The sequence below is a fragment of the Syngnathus leptorhynchus genome, chromosome 5 (genome assembly GCF_054491065.1).
Source record: "Syngnathus leptorhynchus isolate UIUO chromosome 5, UIUO_Slep, whole genome shotgun sequence".
Classification (NCBI taxonomy): domain Eukaryota; kingdom Metazoa; phylum Chordata; class Actinopteri; order Syngnathiformes; family Syngnathidae; genus Syngnathus; species Syngnathus leptorhynchus.
In genome coordinates, this window is record NC_141199.1 from 5,248,741 (window position 1) to 5,264,076 (window position 15,336).

At 41.6% G+C, this 15,336-nt stretch overlaps 2 protein-coding genes across 4 annotated transcripts in view; one reads left to right on the forward strand and one right to left on the reverse strand.

The window, feature by feature from the left end:
• LOC147056288 (STE20-like serine/threonine-protein kinase) overlaps positions 1-4,484 on the forward strand; it is a 23,083-nt gene extending 18,599 nt beyond the window's left edge. The window contains exons 16-18 of one of the 3 annotated variants that reach the window (XM_085911206.1): positions 1,131-1,256; positions 1,332-1,445; positions 2,960-4,483. In XM_085911206.1, the coding sequence (XP_085767332.1) occupies positions 1,131-1,256; positions 1,332-1,445; positions 2,960-3,106 (387 nt within the window). In that variant the 3' untranslated portion in view covers positions 3,107-4,483. Of the gene's footprint in view, positions 1-36; positions 1,101-1,130; positions 1,257-1,331; positions 1,446-2,959 lie in introns of those variants that run through there. The other 2 variants (XM_085911207.1, XM_085911208.1) reach the window with 2 other exon arrangements.
• Positions 3,613-15,336, reverse strand: part of LOC147056289 (uncharacterized) — a 27,055-nt gene continuing 15,331 nt past the window's right edge. Inside the window, exons 30-51 of the mRNA XM_085911205.1 lie at positions 15,204-15,275; positions 13,994-14,044; positions 13,857-13,919; positions 13,635-13,694; positions 13,150-13,176; positions 11,231-11,275; positions 10,693-10,722; positions 9,366-9,482; positions 9,156-9,278; positions 8,712-8,807; positions 8,502-8,627; positions 8,129-8,173; positions 7,941-8,048; positions 7,710-7,847; positions 7,425-7,586; positions 7,200-7,340; positions 6,779-6,928; positions 6,422-6,562; positions 6,188-6,337; positions 5,994-6,074; positions 5,238-5,273; positions 3,613-4,878 (exon numbers count right to left, since the gene is read on the reverse strand). Coding sequence (XP_085767331.1) covers positions 4,829-4,878; positions 5,238-5,273; positions 5,994-6,074; positions 6,188-6,337; positions 6,422-6,562; positions 6,779-6,928; positions 7,200-7,340; positions 7,425-7,586; positions 7,710-7,847; positions 7,941-8,048; positions 8,129-8,173; positions 8,502-8,627; positions 8,712-8,807; positions 9,156-9,278; positions 9,366-9,482; positions 10,693-10,722; positions 11,231-11,275; positions 13,150-13,176; positions 13,635-13,694; positions 13,857-13,919; positions 13,994-14,044; positions 15,204-15,275 — 2,012 coding nt within the window. The 3' untranslated portion in view covers positions 3,613-4,828. The remainder of the gene's footprint in view (positions 4,879-5,237; positions 5,274-5,993; positions 6,075-6,187; positions 6,338-6,421; positions 6,563-6,778; positions 6,929-7,199; positions 7,341-7,424; positions 7,587-7,709; positions 7,848-7,940; positions 8,049-8,128; positions 8,174-8,501; positions 8,628-8,711; positions 8,808-9,155; positions 9,279-9,365; positions 9,483-10,692; positions 10,723-11,230; positions 11,276-13,149; positions 13,177-13,634; positions 13,695-13,856; positions 13,920-13,993; positions 14,045-15,203; positions 15,276-15,336) is intronic.

A 15,336-nucleotide genomic window follows, 5' to 3' on the forward strand; every position in this document is an offset into this window, starting at 1 on the left:
TGAAATTGGTGACCAACTGTGTACTCTGCATTATAGGCCCCCTTCGGATTCTCGTTTTTTCTTCGAAAACGTTCATATCCTATTCGAGCAAGATGACCCGGAATCACCTCGCAGGTCGTTTTGATTCTAGAAACACTGGAAGAGTGCCTCAATGCAACCTTTAAGCCCCCTTTCGCAAAGGTTACGCTTGACTGTTTACGAAAGGAAAAGACACTGTATCTCACCTGGCCTGTGAATACTCTCATTCATCCAGATCAGTTCATTCTTAGGGCATGGAATCGATTGTAACTGGACTGTCAAATGGTTTCCCTAAAAGACGTTCCGCTTCTCATCTTAGCAACAGTTCGTGCTACAAGGCAAGGTTAGGACTAAACTGACCTGTGTTGTCCAAAAAACTCAATTATTTATTCTCCAAATTGAAGTCGCACCCTGACTATTCTTTTGGAATGAGCGAGAGCCCTTTTTCTGTCAACAAGAGTCGTTGGGTGGAAACTCCTTTATTAATATTCCATTCAGAAGGTAGTGGAGCTGACACAAGCAACCAAGAGACTGCTTTGTTGTTTGATAGAGGGAAAAACAAAGGTAGCTTTGGAATGGATGAAAGGATGGCATTGTATGTGAGGGAATAGGTGGTGTCCTCCTTTCCATGTACAAGATTGTCATGATGATACAACAGGCATCTTTCTGTCTGTAAAATGTTCCATGGAAAGGACAGCTCTGAATTCTTTTCAGCAAACAAGTCAAGGTCATAAGTACAGATATGGGGATGACACATGGGTTGAACTTAAAAGCCAATAAATGCAAGACTTCACTGAGCACATAAATGGTGGATAGTGGACCGGGTATAATCACACCACCAAATCGTTGTCGTGTGTCCATGAACTGCTAATCAGGTCGGGAAATCTTTCAAATACATGTCTCTCACCCAAACAAGTTCACGACCACTCCACTTCACTGTAGGGTGAATTGCAGAATGGCTTCCTCATAGGCACAGAGGCAAGTCACATAAAATATTTATTTGGTTGCTAAACTGTAGTTTGTATGGCCTCTACAGCCCAACTACTTGCAATTAAAAAATAAAATAAAATAAGAGAGTAAATTTTCCGTATAACGTTTAGTGTCTCTCTAAGTTTGCAGTTCAAGAAGAAAAGAGACAAAAGAACGAGCGACTCCACCAGCATCAGAAACATGAAAACCAGATGCGAGATTTACAGCTGCAATGTGACGCCAACGTTCGAGAGCTGCAGCAGTTGCAAGTATGGCTTATAAATGGTTCTTTTCAGTGTATTAACACTATATCTATTGACACCTCTTATGTTCTGTATTCACAGAACGAGAAGTGCCATCTGCTGATCGAACATGAGACGCAGAAGCTGAAGGAGCTGGATGAGGAGCATAGCGTGGAGCTGAAAGAATGGCGAGAGAAGCTACGACCCAGAAAGAAGGTGGTAACACTTGGATAATCATTTGAATTCAAAAAGAGCATCTGTGAGCCCAAAGTCAGGCATTGAAAGATCTGATTTTATAACAATGTAAAATGCATCTTGAAAGTATTCACAGCACCTTTTCCACTTTGTCTTATATTGCACAACAATGCATTCCATTTTGGATGGATTTTCTTCCTTACACTACTCATCATAATGAGAACCTGGAAAAAGGGTGGAGTGCTGTTTGTTTGTTTGTTTGTTTGTTTGTTTGTTTGTTTGTTTGTTTGTTTGTTTGTTTGCCGACGCTGCATTAATGCGGACTCGGTACCGGTCTGTCGTGGTGAAGAGAGAGCTTAGCCAAAAGGCAAAGCTCTCGATTTACCGGTCGATCTATGCTCCTACCCTCACCTTTGGTCACGAACTATGGGTCATGACCGAAAGAACGAGATCCAAAGAACAAGAAATGAGTTTCCTCCGCAGGGTGTCCGGGCTCTGCCTTAGATAGGGTGAGAAGCTCGGTCATTCGGAAGAGACTCGGAGTAGAGCCGCTGCTCCTCCACGTTGAGAGGAGCCAGATGAGGTGGCTTGGGTATCCACTAAATTTGTGAAAAAATTCACATAAGTCATTCCTCCGTATAAGTCGCCCCCCACCCAAACTAAGGAAGAAAATGCAACTTATAGTCCGAAAAATACGGTGGTTTGCATTATTTTATTGCAATGTTTTTACTTATTCAGATTTGTTTCAAGACTACAGTTAGACTTCACTTTGATGGTTAATGCACTTATTGCAATTTATTTACATTTCAAAAACCAGAAGCCATTCATTTACAAATGTGATTGCACTTTAGTTTATATATTTAAATGTTCAGATATTAAGATGTGAGAGACAGTTTTTGCATGATTTGAATGAGGCAAAATATCATGCCTTTTTCTCTTGAATATATTGTTATAATCATTTGTTTCAGATGCACTGTAATTATTTTCTGTTTAAAAATTAAATTTGGTGTTCAAAAAGTCATTTTTCAAACTAGAGTCAAAGTCTTTTCCAGATGTACTGTAATTATTTTCTGTTTAAAAATTAAATTTGGTGTTCAAAAAGTCATTTTTCAAACTAGAGTCAAAAAGTCTTTTCAAACGTGAGTCTTGAAAAATAGGGGGTCGTCTTATAATCGGAGTCGTCTTATATTCGAGCCAATACGGTAATAAAAGTAGACGATACTTTTGAATTGTAGTTGAATGTGAGAAATGTGAGAAAAGTAAAGTGCTGAGATTAATTTCTGGATGTGTTGCATGACAGGCTGAATTCAAGCTAAAAAACTGAAAATATCTCACTTGGAGGGAATCATAGTCTCTAAACGAATATTCATACATAAACACTTATTATTAATACATGTTCAACTGACAAGAAACATAAACAAAATCCAAAGAGCAGCAAGGAGAGAAAATTTGACATTTTTATCAAAGCAAATTATGATGTTGCATCTTGGTACTTGATGGGTAATAAATATAGTTCAACATTGTTGTTTTCACAGGCCCTGGAAGAAGAGTTTGCCAGGAAGTTGCAGGAGCAGGAAATGTTTTTTAAGATGAGCGGAGAGTCAGAGTGCCTTAACCCCTCCGCACAGAGTCGCATTTCCAAGTTTTATCCAATCCCCAGCGTCCAGTCCACTGGTTTCTAGGCCAACCCCAGGTGGACTGATGTGGCTGAGCCTGTGCCTTCCTCTTCTACTTGGGCCACCAGCAGAGGATGTACGAGGTTTACCCCTCTTTGAACACCTCTGTTTCCTGCAGCTATTTATATCACATTTCTTGTAACCTTAATTGAAAACATTTTAGATGATCATAAGATTTCTGGTTATCGTAAATCAATGATGAATACAGTCAATCCTAGTATGAATCTCTGATTTTGAATCTTACTCTACGGTAAGAATAAATAAATACAGTAAATACAGTAAATAAATACTTAAATACAGTAGTTCTACTAATTCAGTGCTTTGCGATTTTCTCCCCGCCGCCCCCGAAGGCCTTTATGTCTCAAGGTGGGAGAATCAAGCTGTAAATGGCAGGTGGCATTTTTCTGTTATGCACAACAGTGGAGAAGGTGTAAGAAGACATTATTATAGCCAGAATCGCACATTAAAACAAGATGACAGTTCTACTGAGAATGTGGAATCCAATAAATGATAGCACCACTGTGTTTTAGCAATAAACCAGCATTTTATTCACCACTAAAACAGTTAGAATTTTCCCATTATCCAGTTATGGGTAAAAATGAACAGTATTCAGGGACAATGACGAGATCCATCCTTTTATTATTGTGTACATGCTAATCAACAAGAGCATTCATCTATGAGCTTAATTATTGTTTGTCATTTCTTAATCAGCTTCACCAAAAAAAAACATTTCTTTAGCAGGTGTCACAAGTGTGATTTTCTTAAATGGCCATAATGCTTTTGAAAGGTTAATTTGAGCTACAATGCATCAGATTTTTTATTTGATTTTATTTTTTTGGAATAAATTCATCTTCACTGCATAAATCGTCTGGATTAAAAGAAACAAAAGATGAACTCTTTGCATGTTTGTGTTTTCGTGTTTGTGTTTTTAGTTTGCTAGGACGTTCACATCTAATGAAGTTCAAGCAAAATGCCTGAAAAGCCTGACTTGTTTAGGCTTTCTTGAATTATCAACTCATTTCATGCTATCTTTCTATCAAGTGTTACTGAAGGTATTTAATAGTAAGACACAAAAAACACTGTGCACTTTTTTTTACATGACATAACTAAGCAATATTTCGGGTGAATAAAACCAGCCACTTACTTGCTTCTCTCATTTTGTATTTTAGAACAACTTAAAGCTGTAATCGTGAAATTAAGTCTTGCGTAGCTATAATGACTTTGCTGTTATATCAATTAAATAATTCATATAAAAAAATAATTCATTTTTAAAAATGTATAGTTTCTAGGTGGCCTCCGTCATGTAGATTTTCATTTTTCTGTAAATAAAGTTTCCTCTGTACTACAGCTGTGCTTAGCCTTGCTATGAGTTCTTTGAAAATGGCCATATATTTTTTTCCCCACAAGCTGAAACCCAAAAATAAACCCCAGCTTTGTAAAGTTGGTCAACTGAATTTTGTTTCAAGCTACATTCAACTGCACATAAGTACAAAATATATACACACTCTGAATATAATAACAGCAGTTGGTTTGATTGTATGTGTGTCCAAGTCTAGTCTCACTTGTGAATTAACAATAAAAGTTTCGGCTATTGGTTTAAAATTAATTTTCAAAACGATACCTGATAACAAAGCAGATACAGTAATGAAAAAATATGACATACATTTACTCTTGTAAAATGAAGTTGTGCATCACACCAGGCCACCTTCATCCACATAGTCATGTGGCTCAGGCCCCAGTATGCCTCTTTGACCTCCTTGAAACTGCTGAGTAGTCACCTGAAAAAGTAAGACATTGTTCAGTTTATATCAAATCAAGTTTTTTATAGAGATAAAAACCTTAATAGTGCTCATAAATAAAACCAACAATGTGAGAAACACCATTTGGATCATACAAGTTATACAATTTACTAAAGTATATTTAAAAAATGAATTGAATTTGATGACTCAGAAAGTCAGATGCAACTACAGTAAGTCGACACTTAGTACGTAAATATTGGAGAAGGATTGTACAGTACGTCGCACATTATTAGTATATGAGGTTCACTAAGGTCAAAACCCAGCCATGATAGTACAGGGAACTGTAAAATTGAGGTGCTGTATGTCACAAACCGCCAACCATCAAGCTGACCACTCACCATTTTCTCCCTTGGGCCCTGGATATCCACGGTCACCTGCATCCATACAAACAAAGTGTTATGGTTACGGTTAAGCTCTTTGAGATGAGGAAGGGAGTCTGGGGTTTGGGTGGATTTTGGGGATGGGTAGGGTGGGTGGGTGGATTGGATGGATTGGATGGATGGATGGATGGATGGATGGATGGATGGATGGATGGATGGATGGATGGATGGATGGATGGATGGATGGATGGATGGATGGATGGATGGATGGATGGATGGGGGGGGTTGATGATATGGATGGATGGATCTTAACCCATTTGATTTGGGGGCTCTGGACTGGTCTGCAGTCATTCCCAGGACATGTGAAATCCAATCATTCATCTAAACTGCTTATCCTCACAATAGTCACAGGTATGTTGGAGCCCGCATCTTCTAAACTGCTTATCCTCACAATGGTCACAGGTATGTTGGAGCCTACATCTTCTAAACTGCTTATCCTCACAATGGTCACAGCTATGTTGGAGCCAACACCAGCTGATCATCTCTGGGCACTAGGCAGCATACACCCGGAACGGGTCACTGAGCACTCATAGACAATCATTAACACTCAAAATCACACTTCTGGACAATTTGGAGTGGTCATTTGGCCAAAGCCAGAATCTGAACTGTGAGACAGATATGCTAACAAATACCTCACAGTGCCACAAACGATAAAATCAGAATTCTGAATGGTGGCCAATATCAAAGTAGAGTATCATTATTTTGAAAGTGTACCTCTGTCTCCTTTTGGGCCTGGGAATCCTATTTCCCCTTTTTGTCCTGGTCTCCCTGGTGCTCCGACAATGGCACCGTTTGCTGTGGAAGAAATGTGGAATTGTCATCTTGCACTTAATCTCATTCAGCTGTTTCATTTTTGTTTTATTTTCTACGATTAGATTCGCAATTTTAAAAAGTCAAAAGTCATTTACTTCTGATAAATTCCACTAAATCAGTGACGTTTGCTTGGGAGCCAAACACTCGGCTGTATCCGGGAGCTCCTGGAGGCCCTGGAAGTCCTGGTGGCCCTTGAACAGTGTGTTCGTAGTTGTTCCATCTTCTGTCACCAATTAAACCACGTGCTAGAAAAACATTGAATTGTAAAATGTCAATATTTGCTTTCCAGTGATGCAACACGTCCCATTGATTGTCATGTGATTGCTTACATTGGAGGTATTCCACAAGATGTGTGTAATTTCCACTGGAACCGAACCCTTGACCTTGACCTGGAGGACCAGGAGGGCCCGGAGGTCCTTGGTGGATATGATTGCTGTACTCCCTGATGATGTCGCGTAACACACCGTGAGCTAGAAATGAGATAAATGGTTTAGTTCATAGTGCTGATCAAATCTTCAATAATAATTGTATTACTCTGAAGAAAAGTTTGCTGAATCTGCAAAGCTGTAGTTCCATAGTACTTTATTGCTTAGTAAGGATTTGCATTAAATTCATACGGACAGGTGCTCTTCTTGAGTGTATTTTGTTTGGAGCAGGAAGCATTGTGATAGTCAAAATCCACTTACATCTTATGTATTCCACTAGATCTGTTGCGTTTCCTTGAGAACCATACCAACGGGTGGAACCTGGCGGTCCTGGAGGTCCAGGTGGTCCTCTGAGTCCTTGCCCAGAACGGCCATATTGATCTCTTCCAGAGTCATAAAGCAGACCTTGGGCTGAGGATGACATGTCCAGAGGGTTTAATACAGCATCCCTGAATGTAATGCTGCAGTTCCCAGTCATTTCTACGACAATTTTTCTGGAGGATCAATATATCCAAGAGTCAAAGTCAAAAACGATTTTGGTTAAAAGAAGCCCCATGGTTCAGAATCAGATATGATCCAAACATCTGTTTCACGTCCTCAAGTTTGATGAACATCTCAGAGTAAAATAGCCTTGTAATTTAACATCTAAATTTGAGGGCTATCCGAGCAGATATTTACTCACATTTGATGTACTCCACAATTTCCACAGCATTATCTTGAGAACCAAACCACTGGCTGTATCCAGGAGCTCCCGGAGGACCAGGAGGTCCCGGAGGCCCTTGGACAGCACCACCTTGGACAACATCCCGAAGCAGGCCATGGGCTACATGTAGACAGAGGTGATGAGGAGAAGACACATCAACATAATTCCACTGTAGCACACGTGTCTTTCTTGTTTACCACCTACATTTGATGTAATCTGTGATTCCCACAGCCATACTGGAGTAGTCTCCAGTATCCACGTTCCAATTCCTACCACCAGATACACCCGAATCTCCCTTTTCTCCTGGGGGTCCAGGAGGACCAGGTGGACCAGGAATGCCAAACATCCCTCCTCTTGTCCTATCACCTTAAGACAGTTCCCAACCCAAATATTATCGCATCGTCCACAGAGCCAGTTTCAAATGGAAGAACAAATGCTTAACAAAGAACTCTTGACTAACATTTTGTACCAGAAATGTTTTGTACTCACTGCTGACATATTCCCGTCTATCTGCTGTGATCGTCTCACCGTTCGCACCACCAATGTAGGTAAGTTCAGTGCTTGTCCCAGGGGGACCCATGGGTCCAGGGGGCCCTGGTGGACCTGGAGGACCTCTACCAGCAATACCTTTAAAATAACAAAGTCGGATAACAGTGTTGATTTAGTATCTAATAGAATTATTTAACTATGAGAGTGATGATATTCTTTTCTCACACTCACTTTGCAAATATTCACGAACATCTGAGCTCAAGTAGTTCCCACTTCCTGGTGCTCCAGGAGGTCCAGGTGGCCCCGGCACACCAGGTGGCCCCTGGGGTCCAACAGCACCTGATTGGGTATTAAAAATAAATCTCCATTTGTATGACAATTTGATTGGATAAATGCCGTAAATAAATGTTTCCACTTACTCGAGAAGCCATTTCCTTGTCCAGATGCACCAACCATACCCCTCTCTGATGTCAGACAGACTCATGGTTAGACATACTGATGTCATCAAATCATATTGCTTAAATATTGTGAGACCAGCTTTAAGAAAAAGAGGGCCAATAGCCAACCATTAGGAAAGTTGCTACTGTGGACATGTCTTTGTTTGTCATTTAGTGATCATTTTATAGTCTATAGTACTAACTTTTCTCCTACTGCCCTAATACTTTTCTGTTTGTTTATTTGCTTGTTTTTTTTCATGTTTTAAGGAGGTGTAAGGACGAGTAAGGAGGTTTTCTCCAATTAATTTGTGGTTTTGCGTAATACTAATGCCAATGGAAGAAAATTTTATTGTACCTTTCATCAAACTGATGACACGTTCAGCCACTTCCTGCATGCCAAATCTATAACTTCCATGACCTGGTGCTCCAGCGGGACCTGGTGGACCAGGTGGACCAGCAACATACCTTCTCACCTCTTCTCCTGCAAACAAATTTACGCACATATTGTGCTGTCAAACCTGTTTTCCACAAATTTGGAATCTTTGAGCAGTTTCATAAGACCTACGCTGTAAAAGGGCAATGAGGTCATTGACAGACATGGATCCACTTTGAACAGCCAGACCAACCGAGCCGGAAGTCCCGCCATATCCTCTGCCCTGACCTGGATTATCGGACTATGATTCAGTTTGAACAGTTTAACCACACAGATCACATGTTAAGTATTAAATTATGTCAATGGAGTGAGACTTTTAATTAATAGCATCTAGAATAAAAAATGACTGAATTTCTGCAACCAACAGATGTGCTGTTGATACGATGTCAACTGCTTTGTGATCTTTAGTAGAACATCACTTCATTGCATACTAAAAGCAGACTTCTGCTATGGCATCTCTTTTGTGTAGCATTGCTCAGTACAGTGCTTGGCAATGAAGCAGGAGTTCAGAACATTCTTTCCCACCAATACTAATTTAAAAAAAAAAAAACAACAACAACAGTGATCCATCCTTACTCTGCATGTAGGCAATGACACGGTTTGCTACATCATCTACCATCGCGGCACCTGAAGCCGCTGAGACCCCTGGAGGCCCTGGAGGTCCCGGAGGCCCCACCAGATACTGCTTAAGGTTTCCACCTAAATTTCAAAACCATTTCATTGAATTAGTCATTAATCACAATGGATTAATAGATAGACATTGGAAATAAATAAGCAACATCTCACTCTGAATGTACTCTGCAATGTACTGGCCCATTTCACTTGATCCTGATGCACTCCAACCTCTTCCAGGTGGACCAGGTGGTCCAGGAGGTCCAGGTAATCCTCGTCTTGATGAGCCCCCTTGTACAAACGCATTAACAATTTTATTAAAATTCACAGAAAAAAAAAATGCTTCCGGCATACTGTAGCTGTCCCAGTGCCACTTTCAATGCAGGCATTTTCGGGCTCGTACTACATCACTTTATTGGACACCACCAGACACTGTTGCCATCAACAAACATTAAAAGTTTGTTCTACTTTCCAAAAGCGCCACTTTTAAATTCCACACATCACAACAGAGGTGTTATTGTAAAAATTAGAAGTATATGGCAAAGCATGGAGCATTTAGATATCTCACGTGTGGTAAATTGTCCATTGTATGCACATTGTCCTCACTAGCAAGAATGGAACCAATCACGGCTCAGCTTCAGAAAATTAGTGAGCCATGATTGGTTGGGACCTGGGAACTTGCAACTGTGATGTCATTTTTAGTCGATGAGGTGGAAAAATGTCCACATCCTGAGCTAGATAAAAATTGTTGTATTTCACCTCTTGAATTCATATTTCATAAACAAAACAGTAAACACAACACTGAGTTTAGACGAGTTGGGCTACACAGAACGTATTATTCTAAAAGATGAGTGAGTGAGTGAGTGAGTGAGTGAGTGAGTGAGTGAGTGAGTGAGTGAGTGAGTGAGTGAGTGAGTGAGTGAGTGAGTGAGTGAGTGAGTGAGTGAGTGAGTGAGTGAGTGAGTGAGTGAGTGACGGAGCGAGAGAGACGGAGAGAGAGAGAGAGAGAGACGGAGAGAGAGAGAGAGACGGAGAGAGAGAGACAGAGAGAGCGAGACAGAGAGAGAGAGACAGAGAGAGAGAGACAGAGAGAGAGACAGAGGACAAGGACAGGGAGGGGGACAGGGAGAGGGAGGGCGTGCTGGAGTCTATCCCAGTCGTCATCGGGCAGCAGGCGGGAGACACCCTGAACTGGTTGCCAGCCAATCGCAGGCCACACAGAGACGAACAACCATCCGCACTCGCACTCACACTTAGGGGCAATTTGGAGTGCTCAATTGGCCTACCAAGCATGTTTTGGGGATGTGGGAGGAAACCGGAGTGCCCGGTGAAAACCCACGCGGGCTCGGGGAGAACATGCAAACTCCACACAGGGAGAGCCGGAGGTAGAATCGAACCCGCACCCTCCGAACTGTGAGGTGGACGTGCTACCCAGTGCGACACCGAGCCGCCAATACATAACTATACTTTTCATATTAAACATGCATTAGAATAATCTTACCAAGGGAGACTCCAGAGAATCCTGAACCACCTGTAAGACATGCACTGATGTTTTAGTTTGGGCTATCTCTTAGTGTTGCTTTGAAACCCAAATGCAATGTAGCAGTGCTTATGCCAAGTACTATCTCAAATAATATTTGGCTTTCCAACTGTCCCAACAATAGCTACATAGATTCAAATAATGTATTGTAATTGTAATTGTATGTACTGTGTGAAAATCAAACAAAGCTTTAAAAACAACTCTCAAATATTAAATCCAACTGTACTGTATTCAAAAGTTAAAAACTGCAGAATTGCACTTCACAAGTGTACGGTAAAATCTTAAAAAGTATTTGGGGATGCCTTGACATAAGAGTTAATATCATTGCATAATCACATTCATAATCACTCAAATTGTCTTTCCTCACTGAGATGAATAGAAATGCCACCACACAGCTTGTCAACGCATAAATATTGGCTGAATTATGAATTGCATCTTGAGAATCTTGAAATGTCACTCGTATGTCAAGGCACCACTGTACAAAGCTGACTTTTCATACCTGGTTCGCCTGGAATTCCTGCCAGCCCTGGCTGACCTGGTTCTCCTGAAACAAATTGAAGGGAAGATGTATTTATTACATACTGTGTGTGTGTGTGTGTGTGTGTGCGTGTGTGCGTGTGTGCGTGCGTGCGTGCGTGCGTAAGCAAGTAAACAAAGCTTGACCTATTTTCGTATTTTTTTTTTTTTTTTAATACGTCTAATTGCAACTAGAGTGACTGGTGGGGACGTGTGGCATCTTCATGTTCTCTCTGCAAGTTCCTGACTGTATATTTTTCCTATATATATATATATATATATATATAGCTCAAAAAAATTAAAGGAACACTTTGAAAACACATCAAATTTCAATGGTGAAGAAAAAAAGTTGGATATCTATACTGATATGGACAGTTTAATGTCTCCACATGCCACATCTTTTGATGGAAATAAAAGTTTTCAGCCTACAGAGGGCTCAGTATATAGACACCCCAAAAATCAAAGTGAAAAAATGATGTGGCAGGCTCGTCCATTTTGCCTAAATTCAATTTCTGCAATTCAAAACTCTTTTCGATATCTTGTGTAGCCCCCACAAGCTCGTATGCATGCTTGACAACGTCGCGGCATGCTCCTAATGAGACGACGGATGGTGTCTTGTGGGATGTCCTCCCAGATCTGTCTAAGGGCATCAGTGAGCTCCTGCAAAGTCTAACGAGCAACCTGGCGGCGTCTGATGGACCGAAACATTATGTCCCAAAGGTGTTCTATCGGGTTTAGATCAGGTGATTGTGTCAATTCCGTCCTCCAGATACTGTCTGCATACTCTTGCCACATGAGGCCGGGAATGTCGTGGATCAGGATGAACCCAGGTGCTACTGCACCAGCGTAGGGTCTGACCATGAGTGCAAGGATTTCATCCCGATACCTAATGGCAGTCAGACTGCCGTTCTCTAGCCTGTAGAGGTCTGTTCGTCCCTCCATGGAAATGCCTCCCCAGACCATCACTGACCTACCACCGAACCGGTCATGCTGAATGATGTTGCAGGCAGCATAGCGCTCTCCTTGGCTTCTCCAGACCCTTTCACGTCTATCACAGGTGCTCAGGGTAAACCTGCTCTCATCTGTGAAAAGCACAGGGCGCCAGTGGCGGACTTGCCAATTCTGGTGTTCTATGGCAAATGCCAATCGAGCTCCAAGGTGCTGAGTAGTGAGCATAGGGCACACTACAGGACGTCGTGCCCTGAGGCCACCCTCGTGAAGTCTGTTTCTGACTGTTTGGGCAAAAACATTCACACCAGTAGCCTGCTGAAGGTCATTCTGTAGGGCTCGCACAGTGCTCAACCTGTTCCTCCTTGCACAAAGCAGCGGATATTGGTCCTGCTGATGGGATGAGGACCGTCTACGGCCCTGTGCAGCTCTCCTAGAGTAACTGCCTGTCTCCTGGAATCTCCTCCATGCTCTGGAGATTGTACTGGGAGACTCATCAAATCTTCTTGCAACAGCACGCATGGATGTGTCATCCTGGACGAGTTGGACAATCTGCGCAACTTCAGGAGGGTTAAGAAATCGCCTCATGCTTCCAGTCGTGATAATGACTCTTGCTAAAGCCAACACTTGTGGAAGAACAGTTAAAAGAGATCAAGAGGGAGGAGCTTGAAATGGCCTCCACCTGCAAAACCAGTCCTGTTTTGGGGACCATCTCGTTGTTGCCCCTCTAGTGAACCTGTTGTTAATTCCATCAACACCAATGCAGCTGAAAGTGATTAACAACACCCTCTGCCACGTGCCTGACCAAAACCTTATCAGAAAAGTGTAATTGAATTCATGTCATACCCTGATAAAAAAAAAACTGTTCCTTTAATCTTTTTGAGCAGTGTATATATGGTTTTTTTTTAAAGAGGGAATGTAACATTTGGACAATAGGTATGTTCATCTTCGTACCTTGGTAACCTCTGAGTCCTCGCTCACCTAATAATGACGATAAGAAATACAATGTTACAAACAAATCAAAGTATCCTTCTCCGGCATAACAGCCATTCATTAATTCCACAAGGAGTTTTTATCTATTAACAATGGTTCAATAACAAACTTTGGAACAATTTTCAGAAAAAATCCCCAGGCAGTACAGTTTGGTTTAGTGTGGAAAGTTATAAAGGTACAGAGAATGTACCACCACTGTTTCATTGGCTTTACCAACACAGTATTGTAATACATTAATGAACAATAATGGCAGGATGGAGCTAGTTTCTAATGCCGTCCACTAATTGGTTGTCATTGACTTTTACTTGTAATGGTCACAACAGAATTGAAATAAGAATAACCCCAAAATATGACAATTTAAAAAGTATTTTGGCCTACATCAGGACACCAAATTGTTAATTAAACTGTACAGCTTGTTAGGACTATGGCTTGATTTTCAAGTGTACCCTGTGGGCCCTGAGGTCCAGGAGGTCCTGGTGGTCCTGGAGGTCCACCAAAGAAGGTTCCTGAGGCAAAAAGGGGGGGGGGGTTAAAAAAACACAGCTGAATAGGACATATAGATATTTGGATGGATGGATGGATGGATGGATGGATGGATGGATGGATGGATGGATGGATGGATGGATGGATGGATGGATGGATGGATGGATGGATGGATATTCACCAACCAGATGAAGGTTGAAAGTTGCCAGGCTCTCCTTTTGGCCCTGCAGGTCCAGGTACTCCAATACCTGTTGGCCCCATTTATCGTGAATGACAAACACAAAATAATGTAAGTAATGTATAAATGTCGATGTTCCTGTACCTGGCTCTCCAGGTGGACCTCTACGCCCAGTGGGACCTTCTCTTCCCTCACCTATTGTGAGAGGAACTGTCATCAATATAGATTCTACATTGCTTGAGAATACTCAGAGTAGGCTAATAGTGGTGTGCACGAATAAATCGTAATTCATTCTCTTGTTTGGTTTGGCAATTATTTTAGATTATCGATTCAATAGTTTGTTCACTCAGATGAGATGGGGTGACCATTCCGTGTCAAAATCGCCCAAGAATTCAATGAGTTTTATTGAATGTAACCATATACAAACACTGGCTATTGTAAAGCTAAACCCACAACAATTTCAGTTAGAGCAAAACAAGTGCAAAGCATCTTCTTAATAATGTTTTCAAATAAATGAACACAAGTCAACATTAACATCGTGTTGATAAAGCGCAAGATAACTCTTCTGCTAATACTAATAGAGCAATTTTTATTTATTCCCCATCCCCAACCCTACCCCAGGAAATGACTCAGAAGTTGCTCGCCGACCTTGCCATGAATGACAAGTCCAGGCCCTAAATAGTATACGTATATACGATGATATCGTATATAATATAGTAGAAAAGACAGACTGTGCTTGACCTTGATAGTGGAAATATAATGTAGAATGAATATTTCTGACTGAGCATCATAAGGTGATGCTTTAAGAAGATTTTGGACCTTTTTACCATTATATAAGTAAAATAAGTTTGTATGGAATGGTGACAGGAAGTTTTATTGTGCTATTTTTATGCTATCACCAAATAAATGAAATCTTTCTAAACTGTAACTACAATTTTAGGGGTATTAAACTTATGAGGGGCCGGCTCGGTGGCGCACTAGGTAGCACGTCCGCCTCACAGTGAGGAGGGTGCGGGTTCGATTCCACCTCCGGCCCTTCCTGTGTGGAGTTTGCATGTTCTCCCCGAGTCCGCGTGGGTTTTCTCCGGGCACTCCGGTTTCCTCCCACATCCCAAAAACATGCTGGGTAGGCCGATTGAAGACTCTGAATTGTCCCTAAGTATGAGTGTGAGTGCGAGTGCGGGTGATCGTTCGTCTATGTGTGCCCTGCGATTGGCTGGCAACCGGTTCAGGGTGTCCCCCGCCTACTGCCCGATGAAGGCTGGGATAGGCTCTAGCACGCGCGCGACACCCGTGGAGACAAAGCAGTTCGGAAAATGGATGGATGGATAAACTTATGAGGTTCCGAACCTACCAGGAGCACCTGGGGCTCCAGGAGGCCCTGGAGGTCCCGGTGGGCCCCTAAGTCCAGCCGATGATGACAGAGCTGTTTGAAAATAGTCATTGGGGTTGGTTATACATATGAATTATATACATTTTAATATTGA